The sequence below is a fragment of the Phoenix dactylifera genome, chromosome 1, assembly GCF_009389715.1.
Source record: "Phoenix dactylifera cultivar Barhee BC4 chromosome 1, palm_55x_up_171113_PBpolish2nd_filt_p, whole genome shotgun sequence".
NCBI classification, from domain to species: domain Eukaryota; kingdom Viridiplantae; phylum Streptophyta; class Magnoliopsida; order Arecales; family Arecaceae; genus Phoenix; species Phoenix dactylifera.
In genome coordinates this window covers 23,539,656-23,565,791 of record NC_052392.1, presented here as the reverse complement: position 1 = coordinate 23,565,791, position 26,136 = coordinate 23,539,656, and the positions used below count along the sequence as shown (strand labels likewise).

At 43.7% G+C, this 26,136-nt stretch overlaps 1 protein-coding gene across 8 annotated transcripts; it reads right to left on the bottom strand.

Annotated features, from left to right (window-relative positions):
* Positions 1 to 18,553: 18,553 nt before the first annotated feature.
* On the bottom strand, positions 18,554 to 26,136 carry LOC103717580 (plant intracellular Ras-group-related LRR protein 4-like). 8 transcript variants are annotated; one of them, XR_003387600.2, is made up of 6 exons: positions 24,414 to 26,136; positions 23,215 to 24,128; positions 22,980 to 23,137; positions 22,710 to 22,853; positions 19,326 to 19,686; positions 18,554 to 19,234 (listed from the first exon to the last, which is right to left on the bottom strand). XR_003387600.2 is itself a non-coding variant. In XM_008806025.3 (4 exons), exons 1-3 carry the CDS (start codon positions 25,024 to 25,026, stop codon positions 22,997 to 22,999), a joined length of 1,668 nt encoding a protein of 555 aa, XP_008804247.1. In that variant the 5' UTR covers positions 25,027 to 26,136; the 3' UTR covers positions 22,504 to 22,853; positions 22,980 to 22,996. The 8 variants fall into 8 exon arrangements, 1 of the variants encoding a protein (XP_008804247.1); XR_003387601.2 differs by having other exon boundaries at positions 18,554 to 19,271; positions 19,345 to 19,686; XR_003387602.2 differs by having other exon boundaries at positions 19,345 to 19,686.

Sequence of the window (26,136 nt, the reverse complement as noted above, 5' to 3'; positions counted from 1 at the left end):
TGGGTGGGGGCATAGAAGTATATTAGAGTTTAGTATATCAAAAAAAAGTATTTTAGAGTTTTGTTCTTTTATTAAAACCTTTCGTTCTCATGGTGGAATCTTTTCGGCAATTTCTCAGACATGTCATCTCACGAGAAGTTTGCACAAAATGGTACCTTTTCTTTTAAAAATTTAGATTTTTTTTTTGATAAAGCCGAATTTATTAAACCAATCTAATAAAAATACATCCTCAAAAATAAAATATATAAAAAATCAAAAAATTATGCAACAATCCATAAAATAGTTTTTATATGGTTAGCCATGTAAATTGCCGTCCAATCAGCCTTTCGCTTTTATGTAAATATAGGTTGTGGAAATCGGTTTCAAGAAATGGAAGGTTTGTAGCCATCTAATCATGGTTAATGAGTTCCTTTCAAAAATAATATAATTTGACTTTCGATATATAATAATTCTTTTCATGTATGCAACCTAGCTATTGGAACCATTATCTCGAAAAATATAATATCATCTAGTGCCATTATTTTTAATAACAAAATCAGCCCCACCAAAACCACCTTTATCCAATTACAATGCTTCATAGTCTCCTATGCATACTCGCACCTTTGCATATATAACTTTTTTACATCAGAAATTTGGTGCAGTGTCCTAAGCTGCAATTTGATCAAAACTAGTAGATCCAAACCATTAACACCAAGATCAAATGATCTGGCTTATAGTTCTATACTTATTTATTTTTTTTGAGAATAACAATGAACATGATATAATGATTTGTCGAACTCCAGACCTCTCCACCGAGGAGGGGATATCAACTAGTTAGGTTAAAAAAATAGTTGACAATTGAATTAATTTGTTCATGTAGTGATATAAACTCTAATCATATAATAATAAATAATATAATTAACTTTTAGTAGAGGCCCTATCCTAATCATTTTGTTTATCTTAGGTGACACCATGACTCCTTTTATAGTGACATGCAAGCATCATGAGTGATATTGCCCTTAATTATATCCAAACTCGAGCTTTCAAGTTTTATGATGATGGTAACTTAATATTAATCGAATCTTTGTTTTTTCTCCAACAACTCACAGAATTTTGAAAAAAAAGAATTATTTGTATGTACCCAAACAATCAACAAGTTGCATTATATTTTTTTTAAAAAAATCATAGCATTATTCTAACTTCTTGTCAATTTTTCACTAGAGTATTCTGATTGTTAGGATTATCATTGCTATTCTTGCTAGTATTTATTCTAACCATATGTTACATTGTATTGATAATATAACTTTTAAAATATCTCTAAAATAAGTTATTTATATAACCTTTTTGATTTGATTTAGACTTTTTCTTTACTAAAAGTTGATCAGTAGGTTAGCTAATGCAAGCAAGTTACCAAAAAAAAAAAAAGGAATAAGTATAAGCGAGCCATAGCAGTCACTAGTCTGAATAACCTACTAATTTTTTTTATTAATTTTTGAAAAGCATCGACAAATAGTATCATTTACAAATTTTTGATGCTGATTTTTAATTTTTATTCAACCTTTTCGTTTGACGGATTAATTTCCGGCGATTGGAAATACTTGGCCATGCCAGTTTTGTGGCTTGGTCAGGGCCGGACATGCTAAGGCTAGAACATCACGAGAAGTTTGATTCAAGAACTCGTTTGGATTTTTCCGCCAAGGAGAGAGCCTTGCGAGAATGGGGCCCACCGAAATAGCTGTCCGTTGGGAACAATCTCTCCTCCTCTTCGTCGGCTATTTTGCTTCCTCTTGCCGACACTTTTCTCTGGTAGAGAACGAGGGCCTATCTCAAGGTCCGGGTTCCACATCAACCATCTTTTTTCCTGGGGCTCACCAGTTGTTTGATGGGTAAAGTTACGGAACGGGAGGGATGGTTATTTGATATTAAGACCACATCCGCATTGTATGGGACTTTTTCGTGACTTTTACACACAACTACCCCTAGGGATTCAGGATCCCAGTAGTACTCTCAAGAGAATGTGGCTGCTTCTTGATATTCGCCGACTTTTAGATGAATACGATATTTTTCAGGCTACCCATATCTTCAGAGAGGCCAACAGCACTGTGGACCATCCTATGCGACTCATCACTCCGAATTTTTTATCTGGAAGAACCATGCATATGTTTTGTCTCTCTTGCATCTTCTTCTGATACTTTAGGTTGTACTGATATTTATTGTATGTGAGCTGCCACTGTACCAATAAATAAATAAATAAATAAACAACTGCCTCTAATGGGCTTGAGGAGGCTTAAGTTCTCATTAGGAAAATAATCATTAGCATCTGCTTGCAAGTAACAAGACGCAATTCATTTTGAAATATTCAGCAATACAAAAGAAGCTCCCACCAACAAAGCACGACAACCAATTGGCTGGCAACTTGGTTAGTGAATTTCTGAGAAGCTTGCGAGGGAATGTGAGGGGGCTCTTCCTTTCTCCTTTGAGTTCAGGTCATGTGGCAACAATCTTAGGATCTCTTTCAACCTGAAACGACGAAGAACATTTTTTTTTTTTTTTTTTTTGGTGGCCGCCGTGATTTCCTTCTGAATAGCCAGTTAATTCGTACGAATGAAGCATTATGTGTTTTCCTAGAGGTAAAATTAGCCTCGGCCGATGCAAATGTTGTTTAGTGTTCTAGGTTTTAAAAGACAAATTTTGTTTGGCAACGCCCTTGGAGAGCCAGAAAATAACTTTTGGCCCTCCAAAAAAAACTTTTGAAATATATAATAATGTTTAGTAAAAAATTTGGAAGCTATTAAGTATGATTCAGGTTTCGATAGAAAACTATGATGGTATCCAAACATTTTGAAGGAGTCTTGCTCCTCCATGTTTAATTTTCAATCTCGGTTGGGTTTCCATATTCAAAGTCAACTATTACAAGAAAAATAGAATATATAGTAGCGGTGGCAACATTAATTTTGACATGCACAACAATAATGAACAACTAGGACCAACCAAACAAAAAGCATACCATGTGCTGTGCTTATATTTTTTGGTGCAAATGCCACGTGAAGTGAAGAAAAGACAGAGACATCTAGAGCATGCTAAGTGGAGACATTGCCTTCTGAACCAAGCATGTTTATAGAGAAGTCAATAGAGCTACAGACTGAATGGCTTTTGTGGCTAATCATTCTGAAAGAGTTCTCTAGACTGGTGAGAGAGAGTTATCTAAAGCACTCTGTGACTTGTTATATTTTAACTTGTTATATTTTAACTTTTTTAGATGTATTTGTACTAGAATTATATGAGTCCTCCGTTATAGTTACAAAAAAAAAAAAAAAAAATACCCATCTCGGTCTTTGGCTTTTGGCCACCCAAATTGTGACCTAGCATTGTAATCTAAGATGACCCATTTTTAATCTTGGGAATTTGGCAAGGCTCATGCAATTAATCGAGGAAGAAAACTTTAGTAGCATGCAGATGTCACAGAACTTTTACAAGAGCTGCGCAATGCCAAGAGAAAAGAGAGCTAGGGAAAGATCACGCATGATCTATATGTAAGATTTAATCTATTATGCTGGCCCATAACTTTGGTTACTTTTTTTTTTTTTTTTTTGGCCGGAAAAAAAGGTTTTTTTTTTTTTTTGCTGGAACAAAAGGGAAGGGGGGGGGGGGGGTGGCAACTCCCACTGGCCCTCTTGCTAGAGAATGTTTGATACAGGTAGACAAATTTTACTCATACACTCCCCATCCGTAGAAAACCTATCATTCTGGTGGAATCAAAGCCCCGTTTCCACCATGCTACACCTCGGTGGTACTTTTGTTACTTCTTAGGAAAAATATTTCCAAAGGGATTGGATTTTCTTTTTCTGAGTCATTGTCAGCATATTTTTGATTGATAAGATTGCTTAGAGAAGCCCTTTGTTCTATTTCTCCCTTATGAAAAAAACCATTTAAGGTTGGTAGCATCCTAAAACCTAGGTAACACTACCTTCATTTTTAACAAACAGCAGCTGCTTCACTTGAGAAAACAAAACAAATCTGGATCCGAGGAAGGACGAGCTCTTTCATCAATAAAACCTTTTTTTTCTGAATGCTTGTACACAGTATATCCGTCCATGCAAGCGGACATAATTCTAGTCATATTGAAGTGAAGTCCAAATATTAAGTATTTATGTGGTTTGTAAAAAAAAAAAATACTGGAACATTTTTTCTAAAATGCTGGTGCCTGGGTATATGATGCTTGACAAAATAATTTTTGCATATTTGGTTGATCATAAAAAAGTGGCATATTATAGAGTGACTTATATTTCGTTGAGCATCTACTTTTCTAAAAAAAAAGTATGTAAAATATCTGTTATATCCTTAATAAAGAAAAAGACTTTACCTCATTTTATCTAAAAATTTAAAAGCACATTCGAAAAAAAAAAATACCCCAATTTCTGGCCGATAAGAATTGGACTTTTTCATATCCCATATGAATTTTTTTTTCATAAATATAGAAATCTTATTCCAACAAGAATGCTGCTTTTTTTTGATATTTTTTTTTTTGAAAACTCCGACCAACAAATATGAGACCTATTTTTATTTTTTTCATGGGCCATACTTTCCTCCTCCTTTTCTCACGAACCAAACAAGTCCTGAGCCTTTAATCTCAAACCTAGGCTATGATGTGCTCATTTCAGTGGGCAGGTCAAGTCGAGAAAAATCGTCTTAGAAGGTTCAAACTAATAATTATCCGGAATAATTTAAAATCATGCCCATGACCCAACCTGCTGAGAGCACTATATTGACAAGCCTAGAATTTTGTTGGCCTTGCTTCATCTTGGTTCTACCATATAGCCCAAGCATCGGAGGAATCCATTCATGAAACTCGATATTGTCACGTATTATATCTATCAGATATATCACAAAAAATACAAAAATAATGCAACTTAATCATGTTAGCATTGGAAGTAAGGCACTTCATACTGGTCGAGTTGCATGCATGGCGTCTCTCCTAGTGAGATTCTTGCCAATGTACCCCATGGAGGGCTATAGAGGTGGAGCTGGGACCTTGCCCAAGTGCTACCAATATGCTCATCTGAAACATAGCACATGAGATGGCCCATTGAAGCATGTCGGATCCAAGGCTTGATGGTGCATTTAGACATTAGTCTTGTTGCATGAGCCATATAAAACTGATGGCATCTATTATTGAAAATATGAGTAGCAAGTCACCTATGTATAATTCTCTAATAAGTAATACTATCAATAGATCAAAAATATAATGGTCGGTTATGAGTGCTAGCATAATTTTAGAGATCACATAACAACATGTATTACTTATAATATTTTGTTTTATTAGCACGATTCTGTATCAATTTATATTATTTTTCTTTGTTAGTATGATCTTATTACAGTGATTTTAGGGATCACATAACAACTTATATCAATCAGTAATATTTTTCATTATGAGTATGATCCTACATCAGTATATATTATTTTTCTTATATGAAGTCCGTACACAAGTGTATATAACTCCTGAGATGTACGGAATGTGCTTAAAAAAAAAACAACTTTCTTTCTCTTTTTTTCTTATTTTTTTCTTCTTTTGCAAATATCTTAACAGCAAGAGTAGTTAAAATTCTCAAGTAATAATACCAGTTTACAATATAGGTTTTTTGATCATCAGGAATGTTTCATGCTACTGAAATGCTTTGTTTCCCCTGTTGCCTGGTTTCCCCTGTTACTGCCATAAGAGTTGAAACCATGGAAAAGGACTTTTTAAATTATCTATTATTTGTTTCACTATATATTGCAGCATTCTTATTCATTAAATGATATATCTTTTCAAAGGGTTTCAATGAAATCCGAGTTATACAATTTCTTTGAAACAATTTGTCTTACCCGAAAAACAAGGATGAGACTTGAAACATCCCATATGAACTTGACTTCAAGTTTAAAGCTTTCACTTAATGCCCAAATTAATCAGCTTAAAAATTTGCTATGTAATCATAGTCAATTCATACCGTCAGATTAAGATCAAATAGCTTCCGGAGAGATTCCACAACAAAATTAGGATTCACAATATAGAGCAACACAGTCCCACCTTCCCTTCAAAAAAAAAAAACAGCATTTTATCATCTAAAAAGTGATTTGAAAAGAACATAAAAAAGAAAGCTTAAAAAGAATAACAAAAATTATCAGGATTCCCTGATGACCGATGTGAAATAAAGAGAGACAAAAGGCTGGAAAAGGAAATGGGACAACTCAGCTCAACCCACCAAGCGACGAGATTTTCCAAACCTAAATGCAAAGGACCCACTCCTCCTCCTCCTCCTTCCACACCCCATCGTCAAAATTCTGAGCATAGCTCACCGAGTCATAGCTCGCCGCCGGCAAATGCCGGGCCCGTGACAGGCCCACGGCCCTTCTCAACCTCGCCCAAATCGCAGCCCATGCGAGCGTCCTCGAGTGCCTCGCTGCCCACCTCCTCCGGCCCAAGTAGAGCCCGACTACCTTCACGGCAGCCCGTCTCACCACCACCCACTCCCTCGCCGGAAAACCACCTTTTGCTCGCCGATTCTCCGGCAACTTCTGGTATATAAATCCCATCGTCAGCACCACTACTATATGACACTACTAATACTTGGCACTTGCGAATCTCTTCTTCGCTTCCCCTCCTTTCTTCGTCTCTTTCGTTAGCTATATTTGGCCTCTCTCTCTCTCTCTCTCTCATGTAACACTTGTGTGAGCTTTTATTGTAGTAATATAAAGGCGGAGAGGAATGGGTTGGCAACGGAACAATCTCTGGGCCAGCATGTTGAGGTATTTATTGACTACGCGACGTATTTGCATGACTAAAGTGACCTTGTAACGGACGTGACAGGAAGGCCATTCTCGTCCATTCATTGTCGCTTCTCATGTTGGGCCCGGGTTAGCTGGGCTAGTGGGCCCCTTGGTTCGTACCGGAGAATCATGGGGGCAATTCCGTAATTCAGTGGAAAATGGTCTCATCCGTTCGTCGCCTTTCGCTTGGGCTTGGGATACGAAGGATCTCGATCTGACGGGTCAATGCGGGGCCCAGAGAAGGTCGGCTGGTTCCAGCTGTCTCTGGGCTCCACCACAGAGTTCGCGGTCCCATTTCCTTGTGGCATCGTTATCAAGTAGTAATAATTCTTCTGGGTCGTCGGATTGGTAATCAGCGGACCAGATGGCCGGCGGTGCAAAGGGAACAAAATGATCGGACGGTATATATTGACGTCTGGTGTTCGTTCCGTTGTAAAAAAATCCACCATCTTTTCAGGCCTAATGATTAGACCCACTTTGGACTTTGACCAAGGCCGTAGCATCATATAAAAGATAAAGCGTCGAAGGGGCCCACCAAGGGCATGCGATCATGGGGGCCCACGTCGTCTTTACCTCTCATGATCCAAGAGCTTCCAAAGCACGCAAGATGCACGAATCCGACGGCCATCATGAACTTTTCCGATGGTTCGGTACAGGAGGTCCGCCGTTTGTCCTCCTGCTGATTTAGACAGCCCTTGGAGGACTCCAATGTGGGACTCCGTAATCCGACCGTTCAACCGATCGATTAATACATTTGGATGGAATTTGAGATCATTATAATTAACAAATGTTGATGATAAAGTTGAGGGATTAGGGACATAATAGCATCATTTTCTGAATTATGGGTAAAAATCTTGAATAGTTCCACACTTGTTCCTTTGCCAAATGTTGCTTAAAATTACTCCATGGTAAGCATTTAGTAAGAACAAGGATCTACTTTCCTACTACAATCTTGTGAAAGATGCTTGTTCCTCTTTTTTCTCTCCAGTTGTCTATCAGACCTCAATTCCATTTGAGGTTTGTTTTGCTCTGATGTAACTTCATTTTGCTAATGAAGTGGGTGGAGTTCACTCCTCCTCCCTTCTTTTAGAAGAGAAAAAAAAGAAAAAAAAACTCTGATAAGAAAATGAAAACACTAATATTCTACCAGAGAATGGAAAATGTTGCTGGAAATTGGACTCGGAGGTGACCATGGACCGAGGAGGAGGAGCTTCGACTGATGGTGCGGTGGCGAACGGTTGTTTCCGGCGGACCTGTAAGAAGTCAGTGGCCGGGGCTTTCAGCACCGGCCCTCCAATGCTTAAGTCAGAGAGAGGGTCTTTTATGGGGAGAAGTAATGAAGAGGAATGATATGAGGATGTATTGGTCGGGGCCGAGGAAGAGAGATCCCCTGCCTAGAGCCCTCCTCCCTTTTTATAGGGGGTGTAGCGGTTACCTGTGATCGGATGTGATTACGTGAATCAATAAGTTACCATAACGGCCCGAGATTTCGGGCTAGCTGGCGATCCGTTGAGATCGGGTGCATTCAAATATTGACAGCTGTTGAGGCGGAGACCACGGAATTTGATTCTGGATATGGAGGGCTTGATTTTCGGTGTGGTGGGGAGGTCTGCTTCTCTCTTTGACTGGATCTTCCCTGGCCATGAGGTCGACCGAGCTCAACTCTGCCAAGACTGTGCCTACAAAGGCCATGCCAAGATCGAGGTCGTAGGCTCTGTGGTTGTCGATGCCGAGACTGGGCGCTCCGAGATCGAGCACTCTGAAGTCGGGCGCTCTGAGGTCGAACACTCTGAGGTCGGAACTGCCGAGAGCATGTTTGCCGTTGTTACATTCACCATTGAGTGTCGGCGGTTTGACCACGTGCTTTGGGTGATCCATTTTTCCCCCAACACTACCCCCGACTACCGAGTTCGAGCTGTTTCTGAGCTCGGGCGAAGGAAGTAATTACCTTTATCATGCCGATGAGATCAGGCATATTTGAATTGTTTTGTCGTTTCGAACTCTTTTGGGCGTCTTCAATGATAACATGAGGAGGTGGCTTTTTGCTTTTCGAGGTGATTTCGAGCCGTGAGTTTATGATGAGATTCCAGTATCCGACGGGACGCCGCTTCGATTCTTTCTTTAAGGCATCGATCCAATGTTGATACGCTGGTTCGGTTTCTGAGGTCGGCACATGGCGCAATCTGGACGGGGGGCGCGGCTTGGTCTTGTCGATCTGAACCATCGGGAGGATCTATATAAATCCTGGTCCGGCACTAAAAGCTTTCATTTGGCCGTCGTAGTTCTTGTCTTATTCTTCTTTCGCTTTCTTCTTCTCCCAATCCTTGTTTAGCTTTCTCCGTCGGTGCTTCGAGGTGCTTTCCGGTGATCGCCTTAATCCCTCGCTTCCAGCCGTCAACGCTTTCGGTGAAACCCACAGTAGGTCTCTTACCCACGTTTGCTGGGAGGGCTATCACTTTTCTTTTGCTTCTTCTCCTTTCTTCTTTGTCTTTTTCTATCTGGTGAGCACGACAATGTCGGGTGGTGCTTCATCTTCCGGTAGGAATCTTTCCCGTAGGAAGGGGGTCGTACCAGAGATGGGCCATGGCCCAGACGAAATTGGGTCAAATTTGGCCGAGGAGGAATTGGACCTAATTCGAGCTCGGTTCTTCCCTCAATGCAGGTTCTGCCTTGAGCCTGCGAGGTCGGAAGACCGGGTTACGAGATCTCCTTCGGGTCGGATCGGAGTGTACGTAGAAACACTCTGGGCCGCCTGCGATTCCCTCTGCACGAGTTTGTGAACGAGTTCTTGGCGGCGTACCAGCTCGTCCCAGCGCAGCTCGCTCCGAACTCGTGAAGGACCATCATCGGCTTTTTATCACTTTGCCTCGCGCACGAGATTCCGGCCTTGGTAAACGTCTTCCGTTGATAATCTGACCCTGCGGATGGAGATGGCTTTACCTTGCCCTTCAGGGTGGTAGGCCGTTTTTCCGAGGCGCTCCTTCCTCCATTCGCGGGTGGAAGGAGAAATTTTTCTTCCTCTCCTCCGAGCGCACGTGGGAGTTCGACCCATCATGAGGGCTGCCCTAGCTCAAGGCCATCAACAAGCCCCCCAAGCTTTCGACGAGCGAGAAGAAGATTCTCGACGCTCTTCGCAGCCTCGAAGGGGACATTCTTCTGAACGACCTCCTGAGTGAGGAGGCTCTGGTAAACATTGGTCTGAGCTCGATGCACCCTATGGGTAAGGGTGGTCGTACTGTTACTTTCTATCCCGTCGCCTTAGTATTTCTTTTCCTCTTTATTTCCTCAGTCGGGTTGGGGGTTTTGCTTGGCTTTAGCTTTTTTCTTTTTTTCCAGAAGTTTCGAGGATGGTATCCAGCAACAGTGCTGTCCTAGCTCGGTATAACAAGAGGGTGGCGGAGGCTGGTGGAGCTTGTCCAGTCTCGAGGAAGAAGCCTAGGACCACCTCGATTTCAGCTCCATCGAAGATCTTGAAGTTGAAATCCCTCAGCTTGTTCGAAAGAACAGTCGAAAGGGGGCTAGGGAGCCTGGGTCGAAGGAGGCTCCTCCTACTGAGCGCGCTACTTCTGTCAAGCGTGCAATTTCTGCCAAGGCTGAGGAGGAGCCATCGGCTCGTGCTTGTCTGACCTCGGGCCCTTCTAGGGCCCGCAAGGTTATCCGTCTGCGGTGCTCAGGACCTGAGGCGGGGAGCGGCCTAGGGGTCCCGAGCTCTTCTCGGGCTCTTTTGCCGGGTCTTTCAGGTCCCGATGTCCCGAGCTCCTCGGGGCTTGAAGATCGCCCCGAGAGAAAGCTCTATTGCCTCGAGTGGGCAATCTTCGAGGATGACTCCGCACTTCATAATGGCAAAGTCGCTCCCCAAGTCATCCGCTGCGCACTGCTCCTGGCTGACCACACCGAGCTCCACGCCATTGGAGTCAGCGACTTTGTTGATCAGGCCTACTGTTCGACCATCAGGGTAAGTTTTTTCCTGCTCTTTCATATTCATGCCTCGTCAGATTTTCAATCTTGGTTGACCTTTGCTTGTCCTTGTTACAGCACCTCCACGATATCGATATGTTTGTCTCTGCGGCGGCCGACTACCAGGCTCGAGCTCGGAAGAGCCAAAGAGGGGAGGAGGTCACGGTGAAGAAGCTCGCCGAGGGCGAGGCCAGGTGGAAAGAATCCACCGTGAAGGTGGAAGCTCTTGAATCCGAGCTCAAGCTTATGGCTGAGTGTTTTCAGGAGGAGGAGGCTTCGCACACCCTCACTAGGTCAACTCTTCGTGCGACTGAGGCCCGCTTGGTTGATGCTTAGTCCGAGCTCTTGGGCCTTAAGTACGAAGCGAGAGTCCTCCAGCTGAGAATCGAGCAGCTCGAGGCTCGAGAGAAGAGGGCGATGGAGCGCGCTCGAAATGCAATGCAGATTTTTCGCGAATCGGCCAAGTTCCGAGACCTAATGGAGGAAGAGGCGGTTGATGGGCTCATCCGCGGCTTTGAGGACTGCCGCTCCCAAGTTTGGAAGCTTTGCCCTAAGCTCGACCTCAGCGGTCTCCAACCTTATCTAGGGGTTGCCGAGGACGACAGCGCACCCAAGAGCCCTGAGGATGAGGGCATGCTTGACAGCGCACCCAAAAGTCCTGTAGCCGAGACCGAGCATGCCGTTGTCGAGGCCAAGGCTGGGGCAGCTGAACAAGTCGCTCGTGAAGACCCCTCAGAAGAAGTGACTCTCGAGTCTACTCCCGAGGTCGCACATGAAGCTGCTCCTGAGATCGCGCCTGAGGCCGTTTCCAAGGTCGCCCATGAAGCTGCTCCCGAGATCGCGCCTGAGGTCGTTTTCGAGGTCACCCCCGAAGTCGGCTTTGCTCCAGAGGTAGCCTAATTCTCTTTTTCTTTTTCTCATGCTTGTATTTTGCCAGTGAGGTTGGCTACCGAAAGCATTGTACGGGCCAACCTCAGTTTTTGTACTTAGCCTGAGGACTTTTTCGTCAATGAAAGCAATGTGTTTTTCAATTTTGTTGTGCTTCTAAACTTGCTTCTGCTTGCTTTCTCAACGGACCCTTATCTTCGACGGCTTGGGTTTGGACCTCGCGCATCATCGCCTCTCTCAAGTGATTCTGATGTTTTTGAAGAGTTCCGCTAAGTCATTATGCTCGGATTTTTGAAGAATTTCACTAAGTCTTTAGGCTCGGACTCGGTTGTAGTGTGAGTCGAAGCTGGGTTGATGTTTGGCCGTCAAAACTTGAGTGCTTCTTGACTTGTTGCTTTTGCCTTAGGTGTTTTTGATTATGGCTCTGATTCCGTTTATTAGATAGAACTTAGGGTCGTCACAGCAGGTCACTTTGAACCTGGTTAAAACATCCGAACTCGATAGGGCATCTGAACTTGGTCGGGCGTTCCGAACTTGGTCGAGGCATCCCGATATCGCTAGATTCCCCCTAGGGACTTGAATCATCTCAGGATCCTGGAGTTCACAAGCAAATTATTATCAGAAGAAGCGTTGAATAATTAAGAGGAAACCAGGAGAAATGTCTTATTAGCAATGTTCTCAAACACCGGAGACCCCTGGGGGGTTTTACTGATAATACATTCGAAGGTTCTTGGAGTGCCAGCTTCAGAGAATGGAGGTCCCATCAAGGGACTCTAACTTGTATGCTCCGAGCCGTTGGCCTCGAGCAATTCGGTACAATCCTTTCCAGTTCGGGGCAAGCTTCCCTTGCTCGGTAGGTTGAGAAGCCTCAGCTTTCCTTAGGACGATGTCTCCTTCTTTGAAGAGCTTGACTTTCATCCTGGAATTGTAATATTGTGCTGCCTTCTGTTGATATCTTGCCATGCAAATTCGAACGGCTTCGCTTATTTCTTCGAGAAGATCTAGGTTATTTCTAAGTCGCGACGAGTTGGAAGTTGCGTCGTAGTTCTCTACTCTTGGCGATGGGAGCCCAATCTCTAGGAGATAACTGCTTATGTCCCGTAGGCCAAATTGAAGGAAGTTTCGCTAGTTGGGATTCGAAACGTTGTTCTATAGGCCCAGAGGACGTTGTAGAGGTCTTCGATACATTGCCCTTTGGATCGGTCGAGCCTGGCCTTGAGTCCCTAAAGAATGATCCAATTTGTTACCTCCATTTCTCGATTCGCCTGTGGGTGAGCAACCGAGGTGAAACGGTGGTCGATGCCGAGCTCGGAGCAGAACTCCCTAAAGCGGGCATTGTCGAACTGACGGCCGTTGTCGGATATAAGGACGCGGGGAGCCCAAACCTGCAAATTATCGATTTTCAGACGAAATCTCGCACTTTCAGCTCGGAGATTTGGGCCACCGGTTCAACTTCAACTCACTTGGTAAAGTAGTCGATGGAGATGATGAGGAACTTTCTCTATCCGGTGGTTTGAAAAAATGGTCCCAAGATGTTGATCCCCATTGAGCAAAGGGCTAGGGGGCGCTGATCGAGGTCAGTGGGACCGAAGGTCGGCGCTGAATATTGGCGTTTCGTTGGCATCGATCGCACCTTTAGACGAAGTCCGCAACGTCTTTTTGGAGTGTAGGCCAGTAATATCCTTGGCGTAGAATCTTGTAGGACAGTGGCCGACCTTCTAGGTGGTTCCCACAGATTCCTTCATGAACCTCTCGCATGGCATAATCCACTTCCGAAGGGTGGAGGCACCTGAAGAGGGGAGAGGTGAAGGACCTGCTATAGAGCTTGCCTTCGTACAAGAAGTATCGAAAAATCTGACGCTTGATTCGGCAGGCCTCGAACTTATTGTCGGGAAGAATTTCATTCTGCAGATAGTTGACGAACGCATCCATCCAGCTTAGTTCAGTTTCAATGCAGAGAATCGGCTCGGGCTCCTCAATACTTGGTATTTTAAGGTACTCGAGCGTTGTAGGCTTTGGAAGCTCGCTCATGCCGAATGTCGCCAACTTTGATAGCAAGTCAGCCCTGGCATTCTCCGCCTTGGGGATATGCTGGATGTCGAAGGTGCTTAACGTGGAGGTGATGTCTCGCACCCTCTGGAGCTATTTTTGCATCGTCAGCTTCATTACTTCAAAGTCTCCCAAGATCTGGCTCACGACCAGTTGGCAGTCACTGAGGACCTTCAGCCTTTTGACCTTGAGCTCCTTTGCCAACTTCAGCCCGGCGACGAGCGCCTCGTATTCCGCTTCGTTGTTTGAGGCCGGAAATTCGAAACGTAGTGCTTGTTCTACGATCACCCCATCTAGATCACCCCATCTAGGTTGGTGAGAATGAGGCCTGCACCACTATCCGCCGAGGTCAAGGAGCCGTCGACATGTGGCTCTGGGGCGACCCCTTTTGGTGTGAGTTCGGCCTCTGGGTCGTCCGGCAGGGTGCATTCCACAACGAAGTCGGCGAGTACTTGTGCTTTAATTGCTGGTCTTGGGCGGTACTCGGGGTCAAATTCTCCGAGCTCGACCGCCCACCTCGCAATTCTCCCCGTCCGATCCGACCGTTGCAAGACTTGCTTTATAGGTTGGTCGGTTAATACGGCCACGGTATGGGCCTAAAAGTAAGGTCGGAGTCTTCGGGCTGAAATGAGCAGTGCATAGACTGTTTTTTCCAGCTTGGAGTATCGGATCTCGGCGTCCCTCAGAACACGGCTGGTGTAGTATATTGGTCTCTGAGACTTGTCATCTTCTCGAACTAGGACTGAGCTTACCACTACCAGGAAGACGGCCAAGTATAGATAGAGAAGCTCACCCTGCTGAGGCTTTGTGAGCAATGGAGGGGAGGCAAGTTGGCGTCTGAGCTCTTCGAAAGCTTGTTGGCATTCTTCGGTCCATGCGAAGTTCTTCGGCCGCTTGAGGACCTTGAAGAACGGGAGGTACCATTCCGCTGACTTGGAGACAAACCTTTCTAGGGCCGCAACCCGCTGTTGCACTTCTTTGACCGTCCTCGATGACGTCATCTCTTGTAGTGCTCGGATCTTTTTAGGGTTGACTTCGATTTCGTGTTGGGTTACCACGAACCCGAGGAACTTGCCCGACGTAACTCCAAAAACGCACTTCGTAGGGTTGAGCTTCATTCGATAGTTTCAGAGGGTCGAGAACGCTTCGTCGAGGTCGGCTATGTGACATTCAGCAGTTTGGCTTTTTACCAACATGTCGTCTACATAGACTTCCATGTTCCGACCTATCTGGTTTTTGAAGAGCTTGTTGACCAACCTCTGGTAGGTAGACCCGACATTTTTCAACCCGAAAGGCATTACCTTGTAGCAGTAGAGGCCCTTGTCGATAATAAATGTCGTCTTCTCCTCGTCCTCAGGTGCCATCCGAATCTGATTGTATCCCGAGAAGGCGTTATGAAGGTCAGCAGCTGGTGTCCTAAGGTGGAATCGACGAGCTGATCGATCCTAGGGAGGGAAAAACTGTCCTTTGGACAGGCTTTGTTCAGGTTAGTGTAGTCCACACACATACACCATTTTCCATTAGCTTTCCTTACAATGACTACACTGACGAGCCAATCTGAGTAAGAGACTTCTCGGATCAAGCCGGCCTCGAGAAGTTTGTCGACCTCCTCGACCGCTGCTCACTATCGTTCGAGTGCGAAGCTCCGTTTCTTTTGCCACACAGGCTTATAGGTTGGTTTCACCTGGAGTTGGTAGACCATAACCTCGGGATCTATCCCCAGCATATCAGTGGGCGACCAGGCGAAGACATTCGTGTTGGATCGGAGGAACTCGAACAAGCGATCCTGTTTGCGAGGGCTCAGACCAGAGCCAATTTGTACAGTCTGCCCCGGATAGTCTTTTCTCAAGGGGATTTGAATGAGGAGCTCGCCCGGTTCTGCTCGTTCCCTCTTAGGCTCATCTCGTACCTCCAAGGTTTCGATCGGCAGAGCGTGGTCCGAGACTTGGGCTGACGCGTCAGTTGGTTGTTCTGCATAGCTTGATGTCTTGACTGGTTGCTTTGCTTTGAGGGTCATCGTGTAGCATTGCTTAGCTATCATCTGATCCCCTCGAACTTCGCCAACTCCTTACTCGGTAGGGAACCGCATGAGCAGATGGTAAGTCGAGACTACGGCTCGGAGGGCATTGAGTCCTGGTCGGTCGAGGATAGCATTGTAGACTGAAGGTAGGCGGACCACAAGAAAGTCCGTCCTCATAGTGTTTTCTCAAGGAGCGAGCCCGACCGTGATGGGTAAACTAATTACGCCTTCAACCGAGACTGAATCTCCGGTGAATCCGACCAATGGAGCATTCATTCTTCGAAGCTGACCCTCCGTCATTTCCATTTTTTGAAAACCATCATAATATAAAATGTTTGCCGAGCTTCCATTATCAACTAAAATACGTTTTACATTAAATTTATTTATGACCATAGAAACGACCACAACATCGTCATGAGGAGTTTCAACTCCTTTTAGGTCCTCATCCGAGAACGAGATGGCTTTAAGGGTGCGTTGACGCTTTGGAGGGACTTTCCTCTCGGTTAGTCCTTCAGCTGAGCTCCCTTCGGTCGGGCCTCTCTCTATGGTGTTGATGGTGCCAGCAATGGGCCTGTTGTCGTTTTGACCTTCAAACGGCGCAGTACTCTCCGCTGGTCTTCCTTCATCACGCCAGTTCCACACGAACCGGTTAAGCACCCCTCGGTGGATGAGTGCTTCGATCTCGTCTCGAAGTCGGAAGCACTCCTCGGTGTCGTGATCGTGGTCTCGATAGAAGTGACAGTACTTCCTAGAGCGTTGTCGAGCTTCTGAGTCCCGCATCGGTGGCGGCGGTTGGAGATAGCCTCGGCCTTCTATCTCCATGAGAATCTCGGATCAAGTAGCAGTGAGGGGAGTGTAGTTCCCGTACATCCTTGGGGGAGTTCTCTGTCGAGGCGGTGATCTCGGCCGGGGCCGCGGTCTCGGGCAAGGAGGACTCCTCAGCCGGGGTATATTTTTCTCGCGTCGGGGTGATCGGCTCTTCGAGCGACCATGTTCCTCGTGATGTCTCTTCTGCCCCTTTGCGGGTTTTTCGGCGGTATCCCGCCGAGAAGCCATAGCCTCCTCGGTCTTTGCATACTTCCGAGCTCGGGCTAGCATCTCCGTAAAGTCGGTAGGAAAATTCTTCTCGAGAGAGAAGAGGAACTTGTAAGACCGGGCTCTCGTTTTTAGTGCAGACATGGCGATCGACTGATCGAGCTCGCGGACCTCCTAGGTTGCGACGGTGAAACGGTCAATATAATCCTTGAGGGACTCTCCCTTCTTTTGCTTGATGTCGAGGAGAGAATCCGAAGTTCGTTGCTGGCGTCAGTTGGCGGCAAAATTTGTAGCAAACTACCGACCCAGCTACTCAAAGGACGACACGGTGCTCGGCTTTAGACCAGAGAACCAAAGCCGAGTCGTTCCTCGGAGAGTTGCAGGAAAAGCCTTGCAGAGGACGACCTCCAAGGATTCCTGCAGCGCCATGAGGGCTCGGTAACTCTCCAAGTGGTCTAGGGAGTCGGTAGTCCCATTGTAGGGCTCTATCTGAAGCATTTTAAACCTCCGTGGGAGTGATTCGTCCTCAATCTGGTGGGAGAACGGTGACTTGGTAGAGAACTTAAGGTCGCCCTCGCGCCTTGCCCTCCTGGAGAGCTTCAATCTGCCGCTCGAGTTTCTCGACCTTCTTGTTGAGTTCTCCGCTTTGGAAGATCGCCACGGTGGTTTGCTCCGGTATTGTCTGACCTGGGGTCGATTCGGCTTCGGAAGGCTGCAGTCTTTTGTCCTAATTCTTCCCTAGTGGCTCTCTTTGGGGGGACGCCCGAGTTGAACCCTGGTGATAGCGCTGTCATCCATTGTTGACCCTCGAGGAGTCATGGGGTCTCGACCTTGGGATACAGATCCATCCGGAAGGAGCGCCGATGGAACATGATCCCGCGGAGGCGGCACGGGAGGGGCCTCCACGTGTTGCAGGCCTTGGACTGCTACTGCCAGGGCCTAGATTTGCTGCACCAGCGTGTTGAATTGCTCTGGCTGGATCTGAGGAACTTGATCCGCCGAAGGCCTTGGTGGCAGATTCTGGACAGAGTGGCCAGAACTTGGTGCGCGATGCCAAGAAGCATTAGAAGCTCCTCTGCCCCTTAATCTCATGATCACGACTCGGACCCTTCCTCTAGCGCCAACTATTGCTAGAAATTGGACCCGGGGGTGACCGCGGACCGAGGAGGAGGAGCTCCGGCTGATAGTGCGGCAGCGGACGGCTGTCTCCGACGGACCTGCAAGAAGCCAATGGCCGGGGTTTCCAGCGCCGGTCATCTGATACTTAAGTCAGAGAGGGGGTCTTTTATAGGGAGAAGTAATGGAGAGGAATAATATGAGAATGTATTGGCCGGGGCCGAAGAAGAGAGATCCCCATCCTAGAGCTTTCCTCCTTTTTTATAGGGGGTGTAGCGGTTACTTGTGATCGGACGTAATTGCGTGAATCTATGAGTTACAATAATGACCCGAGATTTCGGGCTAGCTGGCGAACCGTTGAGATCAGATGCATTCAAATATTGACAGCCGTTGAGGCGGAGATTGTGGGATTTGATCCCGAATATGGAGGGCTTGATTTTCGGTGTGGTGGGGAGGTCTGCTTCTCCCTTTGACTGGATCTTCCCTGACCATGAGGTCAACTGAGCTCAACTCTGCCGAGACTGTGCCTGCAAAAGCCATGCCGGGATCGAGGTCGTTGGCTCTGCAGTTGTCGATGCCGAGGTCGGGCACTCTGAGGTCAGGCGTCTTGAAGTCGAGCACTCTGAGGTCGGAACTGCCGAGAGCATGTTTGCCGTTGTTACATCACCATTGAGTGCCAGCAGTTTGGCCACGCGCTTTGGGTGATCCATTTTTTCCCTAACAGAAAACACTAATGAATGATAGGTACATTTGCTACATCTCCCATAGTTGCCAGTCACATGAATAAAAATTGATAAAAAGAAAGACCAATGCTTTCTGTTCCACTTCATATGAACTCATCCACTGATCATTTATCGGCGACTAGTCTGCAGAATTCTCACGATACGTGGAACAAGAACAAAAAAGAAAAAAAGTTTTGAGTTCCACAAGATAATCCCAACTTTTTTCTGCTGAGAAGCTGATCTTGGATAAGAAATCATTAGGCAGAGCTGGTCCAAAACTGATGGGTTAAGGCTCGAGAGTCAGTGTCAGCAGGATCTCAGGAATTCATATGACACTGGCATCACCAATACAAGTGGTTGGTGTCTACCAATGGATCGGGTGGCCACAACTTTATCTTGTATCTTCAGAACAAGAAGGCTGGCCTCTTGCAAGAAAGTAATGAATGCATGAAGAAGTCAGTCAAGTTCTTGTAAGGATGGATTATTTTCCCCTTCATCCTTCCCTCATAAATTGTCCAACATAACGGTCATGCGGACCATGAAGAGGTCACAAGGAAGTATATACAACATATGGAGCCACGGACATGAAGAGCTTGATATATTTCATATACAACAAATCTTTTCGATTACATTCTTCAGAGGGACCAGAAATAAGTTTCAGCTGATGACAAAACAGGAGAGGAAGATCTAAGATTTTACTGCATGGCAAATGACATAGCATGAGAAAATATGTTCAGGGAGCAAAATCATACCACCAATTTGATGGCCTACCTCCAATAATGTCGGGATGCAGCACATTAAGTCATCATGTAGTCCGTGGATGCTAAAGAACGAACATGCAAATGAATAACTCAGTGAAGATATTGGAAGGGCAAAATAACACCATATCAAGAAACACCTGCTCCCCTAACAATCACAAAGCACGTAACAGCAACCGCCAGAAACGATCTAGATTAACAATCACAATCTTAAGAATCACTCATAAAATTGCCGGGTCCCACAAAAAAAAAAAGGCTATGCTTTTTTTGCAGGTAATTTAATTGGAAAAATCTCTTTTACAACAAGGTAATGCTTGTTAGGAAAGCTAAAACTGCCCGTAGCAAGACCAGTTATCTGCAGAAGTTTGAGAAGAGCTTGAATGAGTAGGAGACTAAACTAATGGAACTTCAATCCTTGCTAACAATGTTTTTTGAATAAAAATATTTGAGAAACATGAGTCGATAGCTTAAGAGTTGAATTATCCAAATAAAAAATGTGCATAAGCAGATCCTTTTATGAAAAAAGAAAAACTAAAGGCCTATTTGGCATCGCTTTTTTTCTTGTTTCCTATTTTTTTAAAAACAAAATTATAGAAACCAAGATAAAAACATGTCTTATGCTATTATTTTTACTTTCTATTTTTCAAAAGTTATCTTCACTATTTCTAAAAAAAATAAAAGTACAAAATCCTTGCTTTTTTCAATACTTTGAAAAATAAAAAACTCATGTTTTTATCACCACCATTAACATCGCCTCCACCATTAACATTGCATCCACCATTGCCGCTACCTCCGTCACCATCGCTACCGCGCCACCACCATATTATTGCTGCTATCAGCACCATCTCCACCATATTGATGGCACCTCCACCCTTTACCACCACCATCACCATTGCTATATCACTATCATCATCGTCTCCACCACATCACCACCACCACCACTATTATTGCCTCTGCTATATTGCTGGTACCTCCATCACCACCACCGCTACTATCGTTGCCTTCCTCAAACCACCACCACCATCATTGCTACCTCTATCATATCACTGTCAGACCCGCCCCCAACACCACCGCTTCCACCACCACCAAACATATTTATATTTTTAAAGAATTAAAAAACAGAAATAATTTTTATTTTTGTTTAAAAAAGAAAAAAATGAAAATGATACCAAATGATACCTAAAATTAGTTAATATTTTTCATGATTTGAATGCATGTAGTCATACAACAAAAAAATATACAATTTCTCAGATATTTGTCTTACCAAGATGAAAAGGTGGTTGGATGTTTAATAAAATCTATGGAGCAACTCTTACGAAAATAAGAGTCTAAAATCAGCAGAACTGAAACAGTGTTAGGAAAGGGGAAAAACAATAATATACATTTTGAAATAAAGAAGTAATATGCATGATAGATTAATATAAATTAATTATGATGACAGTTTTTTCATCTAACATATCTAGTTCACAAATACTAATACTGCAAGTAAACAGTGATACCAGCCAACAAAAGGGGAGAATCTGAAGCTAAAAATTTCAAGAACCTTCAGAAAAAAATATATATACGAGGGCTCAAAAAAGTATGACAAAGCAACAGATGTCAAAAAACAAAATTTAAATTAAATTAAGTCAAAACAGGCTGTCTCAGATCAGGGACAAATAAAAGTTGCTGGATAACATACTAATGTACCAGCCCTGACCCCAGTCGAAGTCATATATAATTGCACAGAGAGTTTCTGGGTTTAAAAAGTCTGGGCCGAGAGATTTACACTTTCTAGTAGTTTCAGTCTAACTGTTTTCGCGTCCATGTGATGACTAAATGGTCAATAGGGAATACATAATCGATTCAAATTTTGGACCTTGTCCCTAATAAGTTTGCAACTTCCCAGTAAGCCAGTATTAACCAGGCTCCAATAACATGAAACTTTGGTAGTGATGTTGAGTGAATAAACTACCATGGCGTTTGATAAGCAAGTCACCAGCCTAAGGGTGCGCTGACATAAAAACATTATATCTACACTTAATCTACTACCTCACACAAAGCACAGAAGGAAATACACTGATGGACAACAGAACATCCTTCCAAGTCAAAATTATAATAATGGAGTCCAAAAACCTGACTTTATGCCTGCATGAATCTATATTGAATTTCTTGCTGAGACCAAGAAGGGCTTCCGTGAACCTAAAGGTCAATTAGTAATCCAGAAACCTATATTAATGATTAAGCACAATCGACCAAGGAGCAACAGTACAAGACTTCAGTGTGGAAAGAGTTTAGCCAAAGGCAGAAAAACAGAAGGTCCAACATAAGCAGTTGATTTCATCTCTAACATGCTAGCTATATGCCAATGAGTCAAGTTGAAACATCAATCAGATAAGAATAATGTAAATGGACTTACTGAAACTCTAATCTAATATATCCTATAATAACTAATCCTACTTTTCTAAAATTTTAACTAATGAATTGAGAGATTGTAAAAGTTGGAAGGATCTAAAGAGCATTTCTTATATTGTAATGACCAAGGCTCTAAAATGACCTTTTGGAATGCTAAAGGTAATATTTTAGTCAGCAGTTGATCCCCATTTAATTGGCATGTAAGATTTCTAAATAGGATTTTATCTGCACATAAGATTCTATATTTGGACTAGTAAATTTCAATGGAAACCTTACACCCCTATTGCTTAAACACTATATCTTCTACCACCGTGTAGAAGTTCATCCTATTATCTTCAAGTATTCAATTATGAACTATGACACTACTTTAGGTACCTATTCCCTACTGCATATGGTCAAGAGCCGTGCTCAAGCTGGCCAAAACAGTTGCTTGTGGTGATAATCTTTAAATATGCTCTTTTAGAGCTTTTGCATTGCTTATTGGGTGATGTTGGTACCATATGAGGCTATCGGTTAGAGAAAGGTGGCCGCCACCCACTGCTAAAGGAAATATAACATGATCAATAAATCCTATAAAGAACCCTTTCCCATAAGATGATTCAAAACTAATCCCCCAACCCTTCACTTCTCTCTGCTGACTTACAGCCCATCCAATTCAGAAGCCACATCTGCCAAATGACTGGACAGGTAATATTTTCTGTCCCTAAATAAACATGATGTCTAGCTATTAGCCTATTTATATAATAATTTATGAATTGAAAAACATGTAAACTTCACCTTCAATGTCCAAAGCACCTAATAATTATTTTTTACTGAATTGGTAAAAGAGTTCGTGTGCACTATGTTACAAAAGAAAATCAACTAAAAACAATGTAAAGAATAAGAAATATGAAATATTTTTTTCACGTTTCTTTTGCTGCAGGAGGTTAATGGTACAGCTCATACAAGTTCAAAGACACAAGAAATACAAATGAAACAACAGACCTAGTTATGACTGAAGGAGGAATTGTACACAAGTCCCAAGGCAAAGATTAGATTCACATCTTCGACGACTTCTTTTATGTTAGTCTGGAGAAGATTACTTGCGTCATGATAATGTATTCTAACAACATCACAAAGATGTATTCCCTGCAATTTATATGCATCTAGGAGTAAGAGAAAACCAGAGGAAAAAGGAAAAATGATGAATAGAAGCCAAAGTTAGTAACATGGGCAAACAAAGCCAGCACAACAAAGATGCATTCACTTTCTCACCTTATAGCTTCACAAAATCAGGATATATATACCAAGCCATCATGTTTCTTTTGTGACCTGAGGGAAAAGCGAAACTTAGCCCAACCCTTCTTACTTTTTACTGGTTGCAACTTCCCATCTTTCTTTGCAACATGTTCAGCCATGTATTGTACAACAGCCTATAAAAACAATAAAATTGTCATCCACAGAATGATAAGTACTCAAACAATGTCAAATATATGCAGAAAATAATTACCTGTGCACCCATTTCAGCAATATGCCTTGGTGGCAACTCCAAAGGGTTCTCTTCTGCATGAAGCACGCGGAGTTGTGACAACATCCCAAAAGAGTCTGGAAGGACCCTAATCTGATTGTTGCTAATGTCCAACTCTTCTAGCATTTCAAGATTGCCAATGGAGCGTGGGAGAGATTGCAAATCAGCAAAATTATTTCCTATATTCAGCTTGACAAGTGTAGTTGCAAGGCATAAGCTCTCAGGCACCGATTCAAGCTCATTGAAGCTGACATCAACCTCCTTCAGTTTTGACAGGGATGCCATGGTGGTTGGAAGTCCTTTGATATTGTTGTACCGGACAGAGAGAATCTCCAGAGATTCCATCCTCCCAACAGCTTCTGGGAGGCCTTTCAGCCGATTATAATCTGCTCGAAGTTCAACAAGAGAGACACAGTGACCAATAGTATGTGGAAGTTCTTCAATATCATTTGTTTCAATGTTTAACTTCTTCAAACGTACAAGATTTCCAATTGCATCTGGGAGCAAGGAGAGCTGGTTTGAGCTCAGGTCAAGTTCCTCAAGATGTGCCAACTTCCCTATTGTAGAGGGCAATGATATTAACTGGTTCCCCCTCAGATCCAGATATAACAGGATATAAAGATCTCCAATAGAGTCAGGAAGCTCAGCTATCTGATTAGAGTGGAGGTCCAACTTTTCTAGTGAAGAAAGAGCACCAATAGTGGCTGGCAGGAGAATAATTCGATTTTCTGAAAGATCAAGAGTGACCAGACCAGAAAGCTTCCCTATCGAATCAGGTAACCAGTCAACTTGATCCATAAGCTTGTTTTGAAGGTTGAGATCCCGGTTGCCTTTCTTTGCAGCAACCTCTATCAAGCTAGCTAGTTTAATAAGATTCAGTTTCTCACCATCTTCTCCTACAGGATACATCATAAAAATTAAAGAATCATTATTATTTAATGAAATTCTAGATGATTTTTTACATAAACATCAATAAATAAACTGAAAATATAACTAGGGAATGAATTTTATGTCTAGATATATCTAAACTATCAGATACAGCAAGAACTCAAAATATATCACTCATATCATCTTTTTCAAAATTTATATAAAGGAAGCAAATATGAGCTCTGAACTTGGACAAATCATTGCAGGGGGATTACCAAGAAAGGACACGCATAAAATTCAAGCACCAGACTCACCAGAAGTAGCCTGAGGCCTAGTTGTAGGATTCAGCAACAATCCTCGCGATGCATGAGAGTCACCACTCCCAAATCCATCAGCATACATTGTGGGCTTTGCTTTCTTCAAGTAACTGTCATCCATACTAACGCCCTCAAAACTCCTTCCAACCCCTTTCTCTGAGTGAACAACAGATGAAACAGTAGGGTTAGTGTCGAAGCTAGTCCTGGAACTGGCTGCAGTAACTTTCGCTGAGCTTGCAGAAATCGATCGAGCCGACGCATTTGAGCTGGAAGGAACGCACTTGGAGGCCCTCTGAATCAATTCATCGAACAACAAGTGGATGTTCTCCAGATCAAGCAACTTCAAAGCCTCCCTCTTCTGCTCCTTGCCCTGAAAGTAAACCTGATTCTTCTGCATCTCCTGAAGCACAAAGAAGAGCTCCTCGGGGATCCCGAATCCCTTCTTCTGCTTCGATATGGCATCAATGCGGGCCTGCTCCTCCGTGTCCACGTTGCGGACCAAGGCCATCGCCGCCTCGACTTCGTCAATGCCCGGCCGTGGCGGAAGAGATCGATGAATCCTCATGATTTCCCCCACCACACCATCAATAGACTGCAAAGAAGGACCCATTTCTTGGAAATTTAGACGCCCAGATAGGGGGGAGCTTTTGAGGAGCTCGTGCCAGGGAAAAAGGGATCGCGAACGGACCCGCGAGGAGAATACAACATCAGAAAGGAGCTTCGCAACCAAATATCACGAGCTCCTCAGCTTTTCCAGAACTCTCTTCGGATACGAAAGAAGCTACGAAGAGGCGAAGAGATCATCTCCACCATACAAGATCGAAGAAAAAAAAATCAAAACTTTGGGTCACAATTCAAGAAAAGAAGCCAATTTGAATGAATTAGAGGCCAAAAATTGGGTCAGTGGAAGCGAAAAAGGAGAAATATTCAGATAAAATTCATGAATTCCTCCAAGTTTCATAAAATTTCACTCAAAAGGAATGATGTTAACAGGAAACCGCCCGGAAAAGTCAGCAAGACAGGGAGCGCCAAGACCCATCTTTTACCTCAAAATAACGGAAATAAAGAAGAAATAAAGCAGCCAATTCATCAAGCTCCCATGACTTCTTCCATATTCTCACGTAATCTCATCCCGAAGTGGCCAATTGTACAGTTCTCTGCCATTGAGAGGGACGGCAACAGAGCAACCAACGAGAGAGAGAGAGAGAGAGAGGAGCTTATCTCTTCATTCTTGAAAAGAACCAAGAGGCCGAAGAAGAATACGCCTGGAAGAACGGAAAGTTTCAATTTTTATCAGCCACCGCGCACGGAATTCTCGATCCACGCGTCGAATTTTCTTCAGGACAGGGGCGGTTTCTACGGGGCTCTGCCTCAAAAATATATCAAAATTTAAAAAACAAACAAAAAAAAAACAGTCCCAGAGCACGAGGAAGAAAGAGACCTAGATACTCTCTTGTTATAAAAAGTCACTTTTGATTCTTTAAAAGAAAATAAGCTTGAAACCTATTTTGAGGAAGATTAACCCTTTAAAAAAAAAAACGACTGATAGATGAGAAATTTGAGAAATTATTAATGGATTGTTTTGATCCCCAAATAACGCTGTGTGAGGGCAATTTAATAGACCAACATGAAAGGTGAAGCAGGCAGTTGTATGTTCGAGCAGACAAATTATACTCTACAATGCAAGCAGCACATGGCTATGTACTGTCATCATGTGCTC

What these genes read in the sequence shown, in the direction of transcription:
- LOC103717580 (XM_008806025.3), bottom strand. Translation starts at nt 25,026, where the DNA reads ATGGGTCCTTCTTTGCAGTCTATTGATGGTGTGGTGGGGGAAATCATG. An exon ending in TAGGCCTCAGGCTACTTCTG is followed by an intron (nt 24,129 to 24,413) that starts GTGAGTCTGGTG and finishes TGTATCCTGTAG; the next exon opens with GAGAAGATGGTGAGAAACTG. An exon ending in TTGCTGAAATGGGTGCACAG is followed by an intron (nt 23,138 to 23,214) that starts GTAATTATTTTC and finishes TTGTTTTTATAG; the next exon opens with GCTGTTGTACAATACATGGC.